General features: G+C 36.1%; 1 protein-coding gene across 2 annotated transcripts in view; it reads right to left on the reverse strand.

Moving 5' to 3' along the window:
• Positions 1-235: 235 nt before the first annotated feature.
• Positions 236-14,940, reverse strand: part of HMMR (hyaluronan mediated motility receptor) — a 42,514-nt gene continuing 27,809 nt past the window's right edge. For both annotated transcript variants that reach the window (XM_029942901.1, XM_029942900.1), the window contains exons 13-18: positions 8,831-8,977; positions 8,399-8,551; positions 8,212-8,311; positions 7,366-7,542; positions 1,873-2,035; positions 236-1,097 (exon numbers count right to left, since the gene is read on the reverse strand). In XM_029942901.1, the coding sequence (XP_029798761.1) occupies positions 1,078-1,097; positions 1,873-2,035; positions 7,366-7,542; positions 8,212-8,311; positions 8,399-8,551; positions 8,831-8,977 (760 nt within the window). In that variant the 3' untranslated portion in view covers positions 236-1,077. The remainder of the gene's footprint in view (positions 1,098-1,872; positions 2,036-7,365; positions 7,543-8,211; positions 8,312-8,398; positions 8,552-8,830; positions 8,978-14,940) is intronic.

Genomic DNA, 14,940 nt, shown 5'->3' on the forward strand with positions numbered 1-14,940 from the left:
TTTGTTTTTATATTTGAAGTACATTTGTTTTTTCTAATTTCTACATTTCTTCAGAACTGTGGCTTATAGTATCATACCAACTTTATAAAATTAGTTATTTTAAATGAAGGCTCACTATTTTCTAAATAACATACTACCAAGTATGATTCCGGGGACGAGATGGGGAGGGGACAGCAGAGACAATAAATACACCTTAAATAGAACCATTAAATAACTTCATATAATACAAGTTGAATAACTGGGTAAATGATCTAATGTGTGATTTTATTTCATATTGCAAAAGTATTAATCAAGCAGCCAGCAGTCAGATGGCAAGCACTCTAACGACAAATTCTGTTGAGGTTATGAGCATAGGTTTCAGAGTTTTAGTGTATCTAAGAACTGACTGCAGAGTTTGTTAAAAATGCATATTTTCAAGCTAACCACCAGATTTTAATTTAGTAGGGCTGAGATGGGAGTCTAGGAATCCACAAATGATTGACCAATTTAGTGACCTAGTGAAGAGACAAAGCAATTACTATGGAGCTAGGCATACGCTTGTTTCTTATCTGAATGGGGTAAATGGATGATGGGTCTGATAGACTGAACCTCATTAGACAATCAAAGCAGAGGCAGGCACAGGTCAAGGTGTTTTAGCCTAGCTTAAGAAGTTCAGATTAGAAAAGGCCTCCAGTATCACACCAAAAAACCCTGTGGATTTGAATCTTGAAACCAAATAAGGTTTCAGAGTAGGGGAATAAAGTTGGAATGCTTTTTAAAGAAATGTTGATTTGAGGGGATGAGTTGTAAAGATGGAAGGCCAATGAGAAGGTTTAGAATGAGGTGATAAAGGTAAGCATCAAGGGGGAGGTACAGACAATAGAAAAACATGTCAGGAGTCATACTGATAAAAATCTTGAACTTCCCTTCACATACATAAGGATAGGAAGTTAATATTAAATACATTAAAAATACTCATTACAAACATAATAGTAACAACAATAGCAATTACAACAATAAAAATAATAAGAATAAGAAATAATCCTTAACAGGTGTTTCAGATGTTTACTTGCATCATTCTTGAAACTCCATAGGAGCTCAACAGCAGTTTGTGTTGCCTGGAAGAATTATTAAAAAGAGGTATTATTAATCTAAGTTTAAACTAATATATTAGTCATTATAGACTAAAAACAGGCATTTCCTACATCTGTAAGGCAGGTGAAGCAATATTTGCATTCTATACCATAATTAATTTCTTCACTCACCATTTAAAAATTATATTTATTTACTTATTTTTTGAGAGAGAGAGGGAGAAAGAGAGAGAGAGAATGAACAAGCAGGAAGGGGCAAAAAGAGAGAGGGAGACACAGAATTCAAAGCAGTTTCTAGCCTCTGAGCTGTTAGCACAGAGCCCAACATGCGGCTCCAATTCAGGGACCACAAGATCCTGACCTGAGCCAAAGTCAGATGTTTAAATGAGCCACGCAGGTGCCCTTCTTCATTCACTATTTCAACCAGTTTTGATTTATTGTGAAAGATGAATACAAATTTTTAAAAATATTTTTTAAACTTTTTTTTTTATTTTTGAGAAACAGAGAGAGACAGACTGCAAGTGGGGGAGAGGCAGAGAGAGATGGAGACATAGAATCCAAAGCAGGCTTTAGGGTCTGAGCTGTCAGCACAGAGCCCAGTGGGGGGGCTGGATCCATGAACAGTGAGATCATGACCTGAGCTGAAGTCTGATGCTTAACTGACTGAGCCACCCAGGTGCCCCAATACTAATTTTTTATATCAAAAACTGTCAACAAATTTTCAGAGTTCATAAAAATGGATGAAATGCTGTGAAAGCAAATTCAAAGGAAGGTAATACTTATCCATTTATTCATTTCTTACCTTCTTTCAATGGGGTTTTGAGGGCAAAATTTTCTTTACTTTCATGAAGAAAAGCCTTTGAAGGATCAAAGTGTTTGATGCCCAGAACTTTATTCAATTCTTCCTGAAGTTTTGTCTCACTTTGTTTTTTTTTAGCAAGCTGAGTGCGGAGTTTTGACACCTCCTATGTAACAGAAATATAGACAACAAACAATTATTAAAGCTTATGTTGGTGAAGTGTCTTATCAGTGACAGATTCCCAAGTGGCTCATATATCAAACCAAAATGCAAAAAATCATTACTAAATGCAGGCTTTAAGACTACAAATTATAAAAGGACAATCAACAGCTGTGACAAAAGAGATAAAGAGACACTTAAATTTTCTTGCCACTCTACAGGTACGAAGCTATGTTTCAGATAAAAGTTCATCTCAAATTAAATACTGAGATGAACTTGTGGCATGACACCAAGAGAAGCTCCAGTAACCTGCTTCCTAATGACACAAAAAATTATAAAAAAACAGCAACCATTTAAGGCCTGTGAAAATGGTCCTAAGGCAAAATAGCCAATGAAGAAACATCTATTCAAACAAATCTAGAAAAATATGGTAAAAAAAAAAAAAAAAGGCAAGGGTCTCTGGTATTTGAACCAAGTCGGCTCCCTCTCTTTCAATTCCACTTTAGCAAGGTGGGACAGAAGCTGCAGTCAAGAACAGGGTCCTCTCTTTCTCCAGCTCACGCACAGGCTTTTCCTTCCAGGAGCATGGCCTTACCATTTCTTATCTTGCCCCCGGCTACCTGTTGCTGAGGCCATGTAGCAAGCAAATGTGGCTTAGAGGTGAAGGATCCTTTCTTCTGTGCTGTAACAGAGGCTCTACCTTAGGTGCTGTGTGCTGAAAATGCTGGACCCTGATTATTTTTGCTGCCCTGGCTCATAAGGTGATAATTCCATGGCAGAAAAGGCAGGCTGAGAGAACCTCAGGGTGCTCCCCTTGTCCTTCTCCCCTACGTCTGCCAAACACTCAGTTCTAGTCCAGATATCTCGTTCAGAGAAAGGTTTGTCATGAGCAGGGGTGGAGAAATAGGCCATAAAATACACAGCTCCCGATTTCTTGCCACAGGAACTGACTTCTCTTGCAATAGCGTTTGGAGAAGTTCAAGCTGGAGGGTGCTGTAACAGTTGAGGTGGTGGTGCAAGGGAGCTGGGAGGTAATTCAAAATACAGGCAAAGCTGTAGGTTTAGAACTGGTGAATAAGACAGCTGGGAGAAGTCCTTCTGGAGTCAGAACACAATCAACCAATGACCTCAGACACAATTCCAACAAAGGAGCCGGAATTCAACTGGATTTGTCTGAAGTGTCCAACTTCAGTTCATGTTATGATTGTGTGGTCCATGGGCTCGGGCCCCAAATTGGGCTCTGTGCTGACGGCTCAGAGGCTGGAGCCTGCTTTGGATCCCCTGTCTCCCTAGCTCTCTGCCCCTCCCCCACTCACTCTCTGTCTCTCAAAAATAAACATTAAAATGTTTAATGGATAATAATAAAAAAACTACCCACACAAAAAAAGTTCAGGGGCGCCTGGGTGACTCAGTCGGTTAAGCCTCCGACTTCGGCTCAGGTCAGATCTCACATTCATGGGTTTAAGCCCTGCGTCAGGCTCTGTGCTGACAGCTAGCTCAGAGCCTGGAGCCTGCTTCTGGTTCTGTGTCCTTCTCTCTCTGCCCCTCCTCCCCTCATGCTCTGTCTCTGTCTGTATAAAAAATAAATAAAACATTAAAAAAAATTAAAAAGAAAAAAGTTCAGATCCAGATGGCTTCACTACTGAATTCTATTGCACATTCAACGAAGAATTAATATTAATTCACAAACTATTTAAAAAAATAAAAAAGACAAAATCTTTTCCAACTGATTTTATGAGGTCAGTGTTACATTGATACCAAAACTAGGCAAAACTATTACATGGAACTTATAGACCAGTATCTCTTGGGAATATGGATGAAAAAAAACCTCAGCACATATTAGCAAAGTGAATCCAGCAATATAAAGGGAATTATACACCATGGCCAAGTAAAATTTATCAGGAATGCAAGGTTAATTTAAAATCCAAAAGTCGATTAATTTAAGAAATCATATTAACAGAATGAAAGTCATGTGATCATCTCAACAGACACAGAAAAGGCTTTGGACAAAACTGAATACCCTTTCATAATAAAAACACTAAAAAAAACAAGGAATTAAAAAAAAACCCCAGGAATAGAAGGAAATTTCCTCAGCCTGATGAAAAGTATCTATGACAAACCTACAACTAATAATATACTTAATGGTGAAAGTGTGAATGCTTTCTCGCACCCAAATCAGGACCAAAATAAGAATATCCTCTCACACCACTTCAAGTCAGCATTGTCTGGAGGTTCTGGCCAGGGAACTTAGGCAAGAAAAAGTAATCAAAGGCATTCTGGTTAAAAGAGGAGTAAAACTGGGGCGCCTGGGTGGCTCAGTCAGTTAAGCCTCCGACTTCGGCTCAGGTCAGATCTCATGTTAGTGGGTTCAAGCCCCGTGTCAGGCTCTGTGCTGACAGCTAGCTCAGAGCCTGGAGCCTGCTTCCGGTTCTGTGTCTTCCTCTCTCTCTCTCTCTCTCTCTCTCTCTCTGCCCCTACCCCTCTCATGTTCTCTCTCTGTATCAAAAATAAATAAAACATTAAAAAAAAAGAGAAGTAAAACTATCTATATTTACAAATGATCATCTATATAGAAAATCCTAAGGAAACCACTAAAAATCTATTACAACAAATAAAATGAGTTCAGCAATATTGGAGGATACAATTTCAGTATACAAAAATCAATTTTATTTGTACACAATTATAAGGAACCATCTAAAGATGAAATTAAAAAAAAACTTCATTTACAGTAACCTCAAAGCAGATAAAATACTTAGGAATAAGTTTAATGAAAGTGTAAAACTTATCATTTGAATACTCCAAAACATTGTTGAAAGAGATTAAAGGTTTAAATAACTGGAAAATCATCCCATGTTCAAGGATCAGAAGATGTAACATAGTTAAGATGGCAATCTGACCCAAGCTTATCTACAAATTCTTCATAATTTCCATCTGAATCTCAGATGACTTCTTCGTAAAACCTGAATAGCTGATTCTGTAATTCATATGGAATTGCAAGGGACCCCAAATAGCCAAAACAATCTTGAAAAAGAAGAAAACAGGAGGATTCATGTCTCTTAGTTTTAAAGATTCCTTTCCTTTCCCCTTTGCCCTCCCTCCCTGCCTCCCTTCCTTCATAGCATCCCAAGCAGGCTCTGTGCCATCATTGTAGAGCCCAACATAGGCCTTGAACCCATGGAACTGTGAGATCATAACCTGAGCCAAAATCAAGAGTCTGAGGTTTAACTGAGCCATCCAGGTGCCCCCTACTTTTTATTACATTTTTATTTTAAATATGCCTTCTGGTTTTAAAAGTTACTACAATTCAACAGTAATTAACACAGTGTGGAACATAAGGATAGCTATATGGATCAGTGGAAAACATTTGAGAGTCTAGAAATAAACCCTAAATATATGGTCAATTGATTTTCAACAAAAGTGCCAAGGCCATTCACTGGGGGAAAGAATAGTCTCTTCAATAAATGGCATGAGAACAACTAGATGATATCTACATGCTAAAGAATAAAGTTGGACCCTTACCTCTCACTATACACAAAACTCTCAATGTATCAATGATCTAAATGTCAAAGTTGAAACTGTAAAACTCTTAGAAGAAACCATAGGAATAAATCTTCAAGACCTGGGATTTGGCAAAAGATTGTTAGAGAACAAAGAACAAGAAACAGAGGAAAAAATAGATACATTGGACTTTGTCAAAAATTTGTGCTTCACTAAACCTCATCAAGAAAGTAAATGTACAGAATGGGAGAAAATTATTTTCAAAGACTACATCTGATACGAAACATATACTTAACATATAAAGAACTCTCATAATTCATTAAAAAAACAAGAATCCAATTAAAAATAGGCAAAGGATGTAGATATTTCTTCCAGGAAAGATATACAATGGCCAACAAGGGCATGAAAAGGGGGTCAACATCAGTCACCAGTTATGCAAGTTAAAACCACAATTAGGTATCTCTTCATATACACTAGTATAGTCAGAATGAAAAAGGTAACAATAAACGTAGGTAAAAATACGGAAGAACTAGAACCCTCATACACTGCAGGTGAATGTAAAAAGCTATAACTGCTTTGGAAAACAGTTCCTCAAATGATTAAACATTAAGTTACCTAATTACCTAGAAATTTCACTTCTAAGCATAACCCAACAGAAACCAAAACATGTCCACACAAAAACTTGTACATGAATGTTTATGGCAGCATTATTCATAACATTCATTCATAAAGGTGGAAACAAGTCAAATGTCCATCAGCTGACAAATGGATAAATAAAATGTACTATATCCAATATTATTAGGTCATAAAGAAGAATGAAGTACGGACACATGCTACTACACGGACAAAATCTGAAAACACTGTTAATCAAAACAAGCCAGCTACAAAAGACCATATATTATTTGAGTGCACGAAGAGGAAATATCCAGAATGGGGAAATTTATAGACAAAAAGTAGATTAGTGGTGGGTGGGAAAAGGAGATGACAGTTAAAAGGTAAGGAGTTTCATTCTGAGGTGATGCAAATGTTCTAAAATTGACTGCAGAGATGGTTGCATATTTGTAAATGGACTAGAACCCACCTAGTAGTATAAAACTCAACTTTAAATGGGTGAATTAGGGCGCCTGTGTGGCTCAGTCGGTTGAGCGTCTGGTTTCGGCTCAGGTCGTGATCTCACGGTTTGTTGGTTCGAGCCCCGCATCGGGCTCAGTGCTGACAGCTAGATCAGAGCCTGGAGCCTGCTTCAGATTCTGTATCTCCCTCTCTCTCTGACCCTCCCCTGCTCAAACTGTCTCTCTCTGTCTCTCAAAAAAAAAAAAAAAAAAAATTAAAAAAGAGTCACATGCTCTACTCACTAAGCCAGCCAGGTGTCCCAAATGGTTAACTATTTTTGAATACTGCTTATCTTTATGACATTTATACCAAGGACTTTGCTATTTTGCAAATAGAAATGGATGTGTAAAGCTCTGTGAGTTCTTCCAATTACACTAGTGATTTTTTTGAAAACAATTTTAATGTTTATCTATTTCTTTTTTTTGAGAAACAGAGTGTGGGGGTGGGGTGGGGGAGGGATAGAGAGAGAGGAAGAGGCAGAATGTGAAGTAGGTTCCAGGCTCTGAGCTGTCAGCATACATATTAATGAAGTATGTAAAAAACCTGAGAACCTAATACCCATCTGGTCAATGCTCTAAAATAAATCCATAATTCTCAGATGGATTTTCCCCTATAAACTTAGGTTTTTCTGACACCAAAGTTCTTTTTAAAACTTAAATGTTATACTTAGAATGAAAAATACCCCATCCTGATATCTTCAATAGGACTGAGCATTATTTTACAAACCGATTTGAGTTGGCTATTTTCATCTTTCAGTTTCACAACGTGCTTGATTTTTTGCTTTAGATTTTGATGGCCCAGTAATTTAGCATACGAATCTCTTAGTTTATTAAGCTGTTCTTGAGCTGCGCCATGTTCATTCAACAAAGCCTGTTTCTCTGCTTCAAAAGCATCCAGTTGCAGCTGAAAAAGAGTTTTTTCAGACTTAGAAATGTTAAATTTACCTGTCTCAAAGAAACTTCAGCGGAAACTCAAGTACAAGAACATAAAAAACAATGGGCGAAAACAGATCGTGCTGACATATTCTCAGGCTCTCCATAAATTCTGTGAGACTCTTAAAAAAAAAAAAAACTTTTGTGTGTTTCATTTCAAAGGTCACTAGAGCAGGGTGAACCCGGGGAAAGAAGGCCAGCTAGCCAGCCTATTCTGAGTATCAGCTGCATCCCCCCGTTATAACCAATACTGCCCTCTCACTCCTTTTAAGGGTCAAGATTAACCTTTATCCTTTTTTAAAGATCAGTGTATTAATTTGAGAAACACTAAGCAAGATTTTAACAAAATAAGCGTCACAAATTTATATAGATTAATTTCAAAAATTTCTATCTGGAAAGCCTTCTAAGCTATTAACTTTAAGTCTCTTATGAGAAGGTAGTTTTTAACCTAGAGAGGCTACGTAAAAATGCCTGCAGAATAATTTAAAAAAATGTAAAGTCCTATTTATTGGGGAGTTAAATTGGCATAGGAAATGCACAGCAAAATGATCTTTCAGGAAAATCAAGTCACTGTTATGACTGTGACAGGGAACAAGGTGCCTAAACTAAACACAGGTGAGTGTGGTCCTAACTGACAAACCTGGAAAGGTTTTGTTTTATTATACAGCTCTTCGTAAAGGAGACGCCACTTATTCATTTCCTCAGTTACTTCTGCCACTGTGTTTTCTTTTCCAGCTTTTCTGTAAGGGAAAATGAAATGAAAAAACACAGTGTGCTAAAAGAAAGAACTGAGGTTATGTGGCAGTCTGGCTCTAAACCTCCATTACCTTGCTGCTTCTTCTTCCACTTGTTTCCTAAACTCTTCACCTTGTTGCCTGAGTTGGTTCTGCAAATCAGTTATTGTTTTAAGAGAAGAGACTGTGATTTCCTTAATTTCTGCTTCTTTAAGTGTTAATTTGGTCTGCAGATCCAGAAGCATCCTTGGGTTTGAGAGAAGAAAGTCCATGAAATATTTTATAGCCATTTTCGTAACTTTCCCACTTTCTTTTACTTAAAAAACAAACGAAAAATACAACTCAAGGAACTCTTCAAGAATTTGTACCTTTTTAACGGTGTAAATTCTTACTTTGCAATTGAGGATCACCTAAAGCAAATCATGAAATTATATTTCCCTGATTCATTTCGTAGCTGGCTTTCAACATTAAATTGTCTTAATAGTTCTAAGGCTACACGCAAGGGCGGGTTTTCCCCACACATACCTTGCATATTCTTGATTTGCGCTCTCAGTTGCCAATATCTGATGTTGAACATCCTCTGCACTTTTCTCAGCACTGGCCGCTCTTTCCTGAAGTGCTGAATTTTCCAGCTTAAGATCCTGTATCTCACTAGCTGTTACTGCTTTATAACTAAGTAAAAACAAAATGAAAAGCTGAAGGATTTTTCTAACTACTGTATGCATGACAAACATTTGGCTGATTAGTTTATGTTTTATACAATATAAACCTTGCATTTACCCAGGTAAGAAGTCAGTGTTCTAAGGTCAGTACTAAGGAGCTTATATTGCATATGCTGTTCATTCAAAGAAAAAAAAAATCAGGCACCTATTATGAAGCTTACTTCATATACATTTAGTATAGTTACTAAACATGAAAATTACTCCAAAAAGACAAATATGTGATCTCTGAGTGTATGGTCATAGAGTTTATGGTCTTATGGGAAAGATATGGAAATTCCTCTCTGGATCTTTGCCAAAAAAAAAAAAAAAGGAAAATAATATATGTAATTAAATTTGTGGTATATGTTATGAAGAAAACTTTAAAATACGTTAAGCTGACAAAACAGGGGAACGTACTTTCTTTGGTGATTTAGAAAAGGCCTTTATAAGAAATTTATAGTTAAGCTGAGACATCATGGACAAAGAAAATTTAGCTAAGGATTTACAGAAAATTGTTTCAGAGAGAAAAGAGGCATATGTGTTTTGAGGGGGGTAGAATATTGCATTACAAGATGAGACTCAAGTCAACTGAATAAGAGAGAAGCTAGGAATGTGAAGATGTCATTGACTGAAATAAAAAAGAATGAGAGAGAGGTAGAAAGAGATAGAAGAGACATCACGAGTTGTTTTAGATGGGTTAATATTACATAGTAGTGAGATTATCTGCTTGGAGATATCAAGTAGGCAGCTGCATATATGGGTATAAAGCTGAAAGGAAAGAACTAGTTTGAAGAAATAAATTTTAATACTATTGGCATATTGATGGTAAGTGAAGTCACAGAGTGGCTAGAAACCTCCCAAGGCACTATTTTTCAAAGTAGCAGGAAGAGAAATCCCTTCACAAGGCTGAAAACAGCACTAAAACATAATATATGATCAATATGTCATAATATATCACATCATATCATAATTATAATCATATAATATATAATAATACATGTAAGAACAGGTCACTGGGGAAAGAAAATACTATTCAATGAATGGGCATTAAGCAATATATTCTCTATATGGAAAAACAAAAATAAACTTGATCCCTGTAATACTGCACACACAGAAAGTCATCCTAGATAGAAAAATGAAACTTAAAAAAACTAGGTAAATACCTTTTGGGATAGAAAGTTCTTTTTTAAATAATTTTTTACATATAAATCTTTTACAGAAAAGGAAAGTTGGATTATCTCCAGGAAAAAAGTCATTTTATACTATGAATGCTGTCAAAATTGAAGAAATCTAATAAGCTTGTAGAGAGGAAGTAGATCAACGGTTACTGGTACAATGCTAGTGAGAGTGTAGAGAGTGCAAACTGCTTTGTAAAGGAATTTGGCGTTACATTTTAAAGTTGAGCACTCACAAATGCATCGTTTTAGAGTAAGTCATATTCAAGTATACTAGGAGACTACAGGAATATTCATAAAAACTATTAATAGTAACAAAAGATTCTACCAAACATTTGCAGAAGAGTTAAATTCTTTTCAAATTATTCCAAAACATACAAGAGAAAGGAAAACTTCCAGATTCATTCCGTGAGATCAGTATTACCCTGATACCAAAACCAGAGAAAGACATCCAAAAACCTCCAAAAAACCCAAACCAAACAGAGAAAGAGGGAGAGGGGGAGAGGGAGAGAGAGAAAGAGAGAGAGAGAGAAGGGAAGGGAGGGAGGGAACTACAAGACAGTATCTCTCATGAATAGAGACACAAAAATCCTCAAAAAATATTAGCAAACTGAATCCAACAATACATTAAAAAAGTCTGACACCACAATCAAGTAGGATTTATTCCCAGGATGCAAGGATGGTTCAATACTCACAAAACAATCAATGTGATATATCACATCAGTAAGAGAAAGGATGATAATCATATGATCATTTCAATGGATGCAGAAAACACATCTGATAAAGTACAACATCTATTCATGATAAAAAACCTCAGCAAAGTATGCTTAGATAGAACATACCTCAATATAATAAAGGCTATTTATGAAAAATCCACAGCTAACATCATACTCAATAATGAAAAACTGAGAGATTTTCCCTTAAGGTCAGGAACAAGACAAGGATATTAACTCTCACCATTTTTACTCAACACAGGACTGGAAAAAGTCCTAGCTACAGCAATTAGACAACAAAAAAAGAAATGTAAGGCATCTAAATTGGTAAGGAAGAAATAAAAACTCCATTTACAGATGATATGATACTATATATAGAAACCCTAAAGCCTCCACCAAAAAACTAGTAGAATTGATAAATGAATAAATTTTTAGTAAAGTTACAGAATACAAAGTCAATGTATAGAAATCTGTTGCATTCCTATATGCTAATAATGAAGTAGCAGAAAATTAAGAAAACAGTACTATTTACAACTGCACCAAAAACAATAAAATATCTAGGAATAAACTTAACCAAAGAGGTGAAAGATCTGTACTCTATAAAACACTGATGAAAGAAATTCAAGATGATGCAAAGAAATGGAAAGCTCATAGCTTCCATACTCATAGCTTGGAAGAACAAGAAAATGTCTATATTACCTGAAGCAATCTACAGATTTAACGCAATCCTCATCAAAATACCAAGAGCATTTTCCACAGAACTAGCACAAACAACCCTAAAATTTGTATGTAACCACAAAAGACCTCAAGTAGCCAAAGCAATTTTGAAAAAGAAAAATAAAACTTGAGGTATCACAATTCCAGATTTCAAGTTATATTACAGAGTGGCAATAATTAAAAACAGTTTATGGTACTGGCATTAAAATATAGACACATAGATCAATGGAACAGAATAGAAAACCCAGAAATAAACCCACAATTATATGGTCAGTTAACCTTCAACAAAGGAAGAATGAATACACAATGCAAGAAAGACAATTTCTTCAACAAATGGTGTTGGGAAAATTGGATAGCTACATGCAAAAGAATGAAACTGGACTACTTTCTTTCATGATACACAAAAATATAAATTCAAAATGGACAAAAGACCTAAATATGAGACCTGAAACCATAAACATTCTTCAAGAGAGAGCACAGTGTTAATCTCTCTGACATTGTTTATACCAGTATTTTTCTACGTATGTCCTTGTCCTGAGGCAAGGGAAATAAAAGCAAAAATAAATAAATGGGACTACATCAGGATAAAAAGTTTTGGCATTTCAAGTGAAGGCAACCGTCAATAAAACTAAAAGGCAACCTACCAAATGGTAGATGATATTTGCAAATTACATATCTGATGAAGGGTTAATATCCAAAATATATATAGGACTGATACAACTCAATATCCAAAAACCAAACAGTCCAATTAAAAAAAGCAGCAGAAGACATGAATAGACAGTTCCCCAAAGAAGAGATCCAGATGGCCAACAGATAACATGCTCAACGTCACTTATCATCAGAGAAATGCAAATCAAAACTACTGTGAGATACCACCTCAAACTCGTCAGAATGGCTAACATCAAAATAACACGAGAAACAAGTATTGTGAGAATGTGGAGAAAAAAGATTTCTTTTGCATCTCTGGTGGAGATGCAAACTGGTTACAGCCACTGTAGAAAAAAGTACAGAGGTTCCTCAAAAAATTATAAATAGAACTACCCTATGACCCAGTAATTACATGAATGGGAATTTACTCTCAACATACAAAAACATTCATTCAAAGGGATACACGCACCCCTATGTTTATTGTAGCTTTATTTACAAGAGCTAAACTATGGAAGCAGCCCAAGCAACCACAGATCAATGAATACAGAATATGTGGTGTGAAGATGTGGTGTGTATATATCTACACACACACACACACACACACACACACAGGAATATTATTCAGCCAGAAAAAAATGATATCTCGCTATTTGCAACAACATGGATAGAACTAGAGAGTAAAATGCTAAGTGCAGTAAGTCAGAAAAGACAAATACTTCGTGATCTCACTTATATGTGGAATTTAAGAAACAAGCAAAACTCAATCAATCAATCAATTGATGAGATAAACCAAGAAACAGACTCTTAACTACAGAGAACAAACTGATAATTATTAGAGGGTAAGTCGGTGGGAGGAAATGGGGGAAATAGGGTATGGGCCTGCACTTATGATGAAACAAAAAAAGAAAACAACCCCAAGTCCAAAGTGAGAATGGGTGAACTGTGGTATACTAATAAAATCAAATATACTACAAGAGCCACTATGAAGAAACTGTAACCTCACTCAAGAATGTGATTCAATTCTAGAAACATACATATTACAGAATAAAAAAGACAAGTCCCAGGAAATGGCGTACACCATAATATTTTTTTGGCCAAGTTCAAGTTCAACAAAAAAGCAGTATTATATAAAATATTATTTATATGGATATAGAAGTTATAAAACTATACACAGGAAAAACACGAGGCAATTATAAATGGAGTCTCTGAGATGGTGTTATCTGTCGGTGGAAAGCATGCAGATGGTGGAGGAACTCCTACATAGATACCAAGTTGTTGAATCTTTTTAAAAAAAAGTTTTTTTAGCATTTATTTATTTTTAAGAGATAGAGAATGACAGAGAATGAGCAGGGGAGGGGCAGAGAGAGAGGGAGACACAGAATCTGAAGTAGGCTTCAGGCTCTGAGTGGTCAGCACAGAGCCTGACGCAGGGCTCGAACCCATGAACCCGTGAGATCATGACCTGAGCCAAAGCCTAACCAACTGAGCCACCCAGGTTCCCCAAGTTGTTGAATCTTTTGGCTTAGTGGTTTGCTTGTCTTTCATAAGCTCATACATGTTGATTTTATCTTTATGCTTTATGATTATGTAAATGTTATCTTTTACATTTATTAAATATATTGATAGATACAAGAAAAAGAGACCTCCGTCTGAAATGATCTAAATATAACAAAAATGTTCATATTAATATGGTGTGAGATGCATACACATTTCTTAAACTATTCTCTGCAATTTATAGTTCCCCCACAAATAAACTTTTTATTTTTTAAGAAAAAATAATAAGTAGATGGGATAGGAAGTGAGGAAGTGGATACAGTAGGTGTAGAGAATCTTCTATTTAGATGAACTACAAAGACGAGTAGAATTTTGAATTAAAAAAGGGTGTTGGGAGTGAGAGGTGTTGCTGGATAGCTGCAGAAGGAAGTGGAGGGGTTGTCAAAGGAGTTGGTAAAATTTATATATTTTATTTTACTTTATTATTTTTAATTTTTTTGGTAAATTTATTTTTATATTGAGAGGTAGAGAGAGAAATAAAGAGAGAGTGTGCACACATGCATGCATGCAAGTAGGGAGGGGCAGAGGGAGAAGGAGGGAGACAATTCCAAGCAGGCTCTGCTCCACGCAAAGCACAGTCCCACATGGGGCTCAATCTCAAGACCATGAGATCATGACCTCGGCCAAAATTGAGTCAGATGCTTAACTGACTGAGCCACACAGGCACACTTAGGATTTATGTATTTCAAAGATAAATGAACATTAACATGTTTCAATACAGATCAGAAAAAATCCAGTAAAGGCTGTTAAAGGCTAAGTGGAATATAACTTCACTTCTCCTATAATAGGTGGAAAGATAGGATGAGCATAAATGTCTACAGGCACAGTAATGAGATAAAAACTTTAGAATTCTTCATGAGGAAAACAATGGTGTCAGGAGAGTAAGACAGAAGTGCCAAAGGTTTGAGAGTTCATGAAATTTGAAGTGGATGGCAGGAAAAGGAATTTCTATATATAAGATTACCAGGTAACCCTAAATGCCCATTTTATGATTGGTCATTGTGGAATCTACAGTAATAACAACAGTTAGGAGCTATCTGACCTCATTGGTAGTGTGAAAATTCCTGGTGAGGGTACAGCAAGTTTGCACAGTCTCTTGTCCCCAAACAGCATCCAAAATCTACCCT

Source organism: Suricata suricatta, chromosome 6, assembly GCF_006229205.1.
Source record: "Suricata suricatta isolate VVHF042 chromosome 6, meerkat_22Aug2017_6uvM2_HiC, whole genome shotgun sequence".
Taxonomy (NCBI): Eukaryota; Metazoa; Chordata; class Mammalia; order Carnivora; family Herpestidae; genus Suricata; species Suricata suricatta.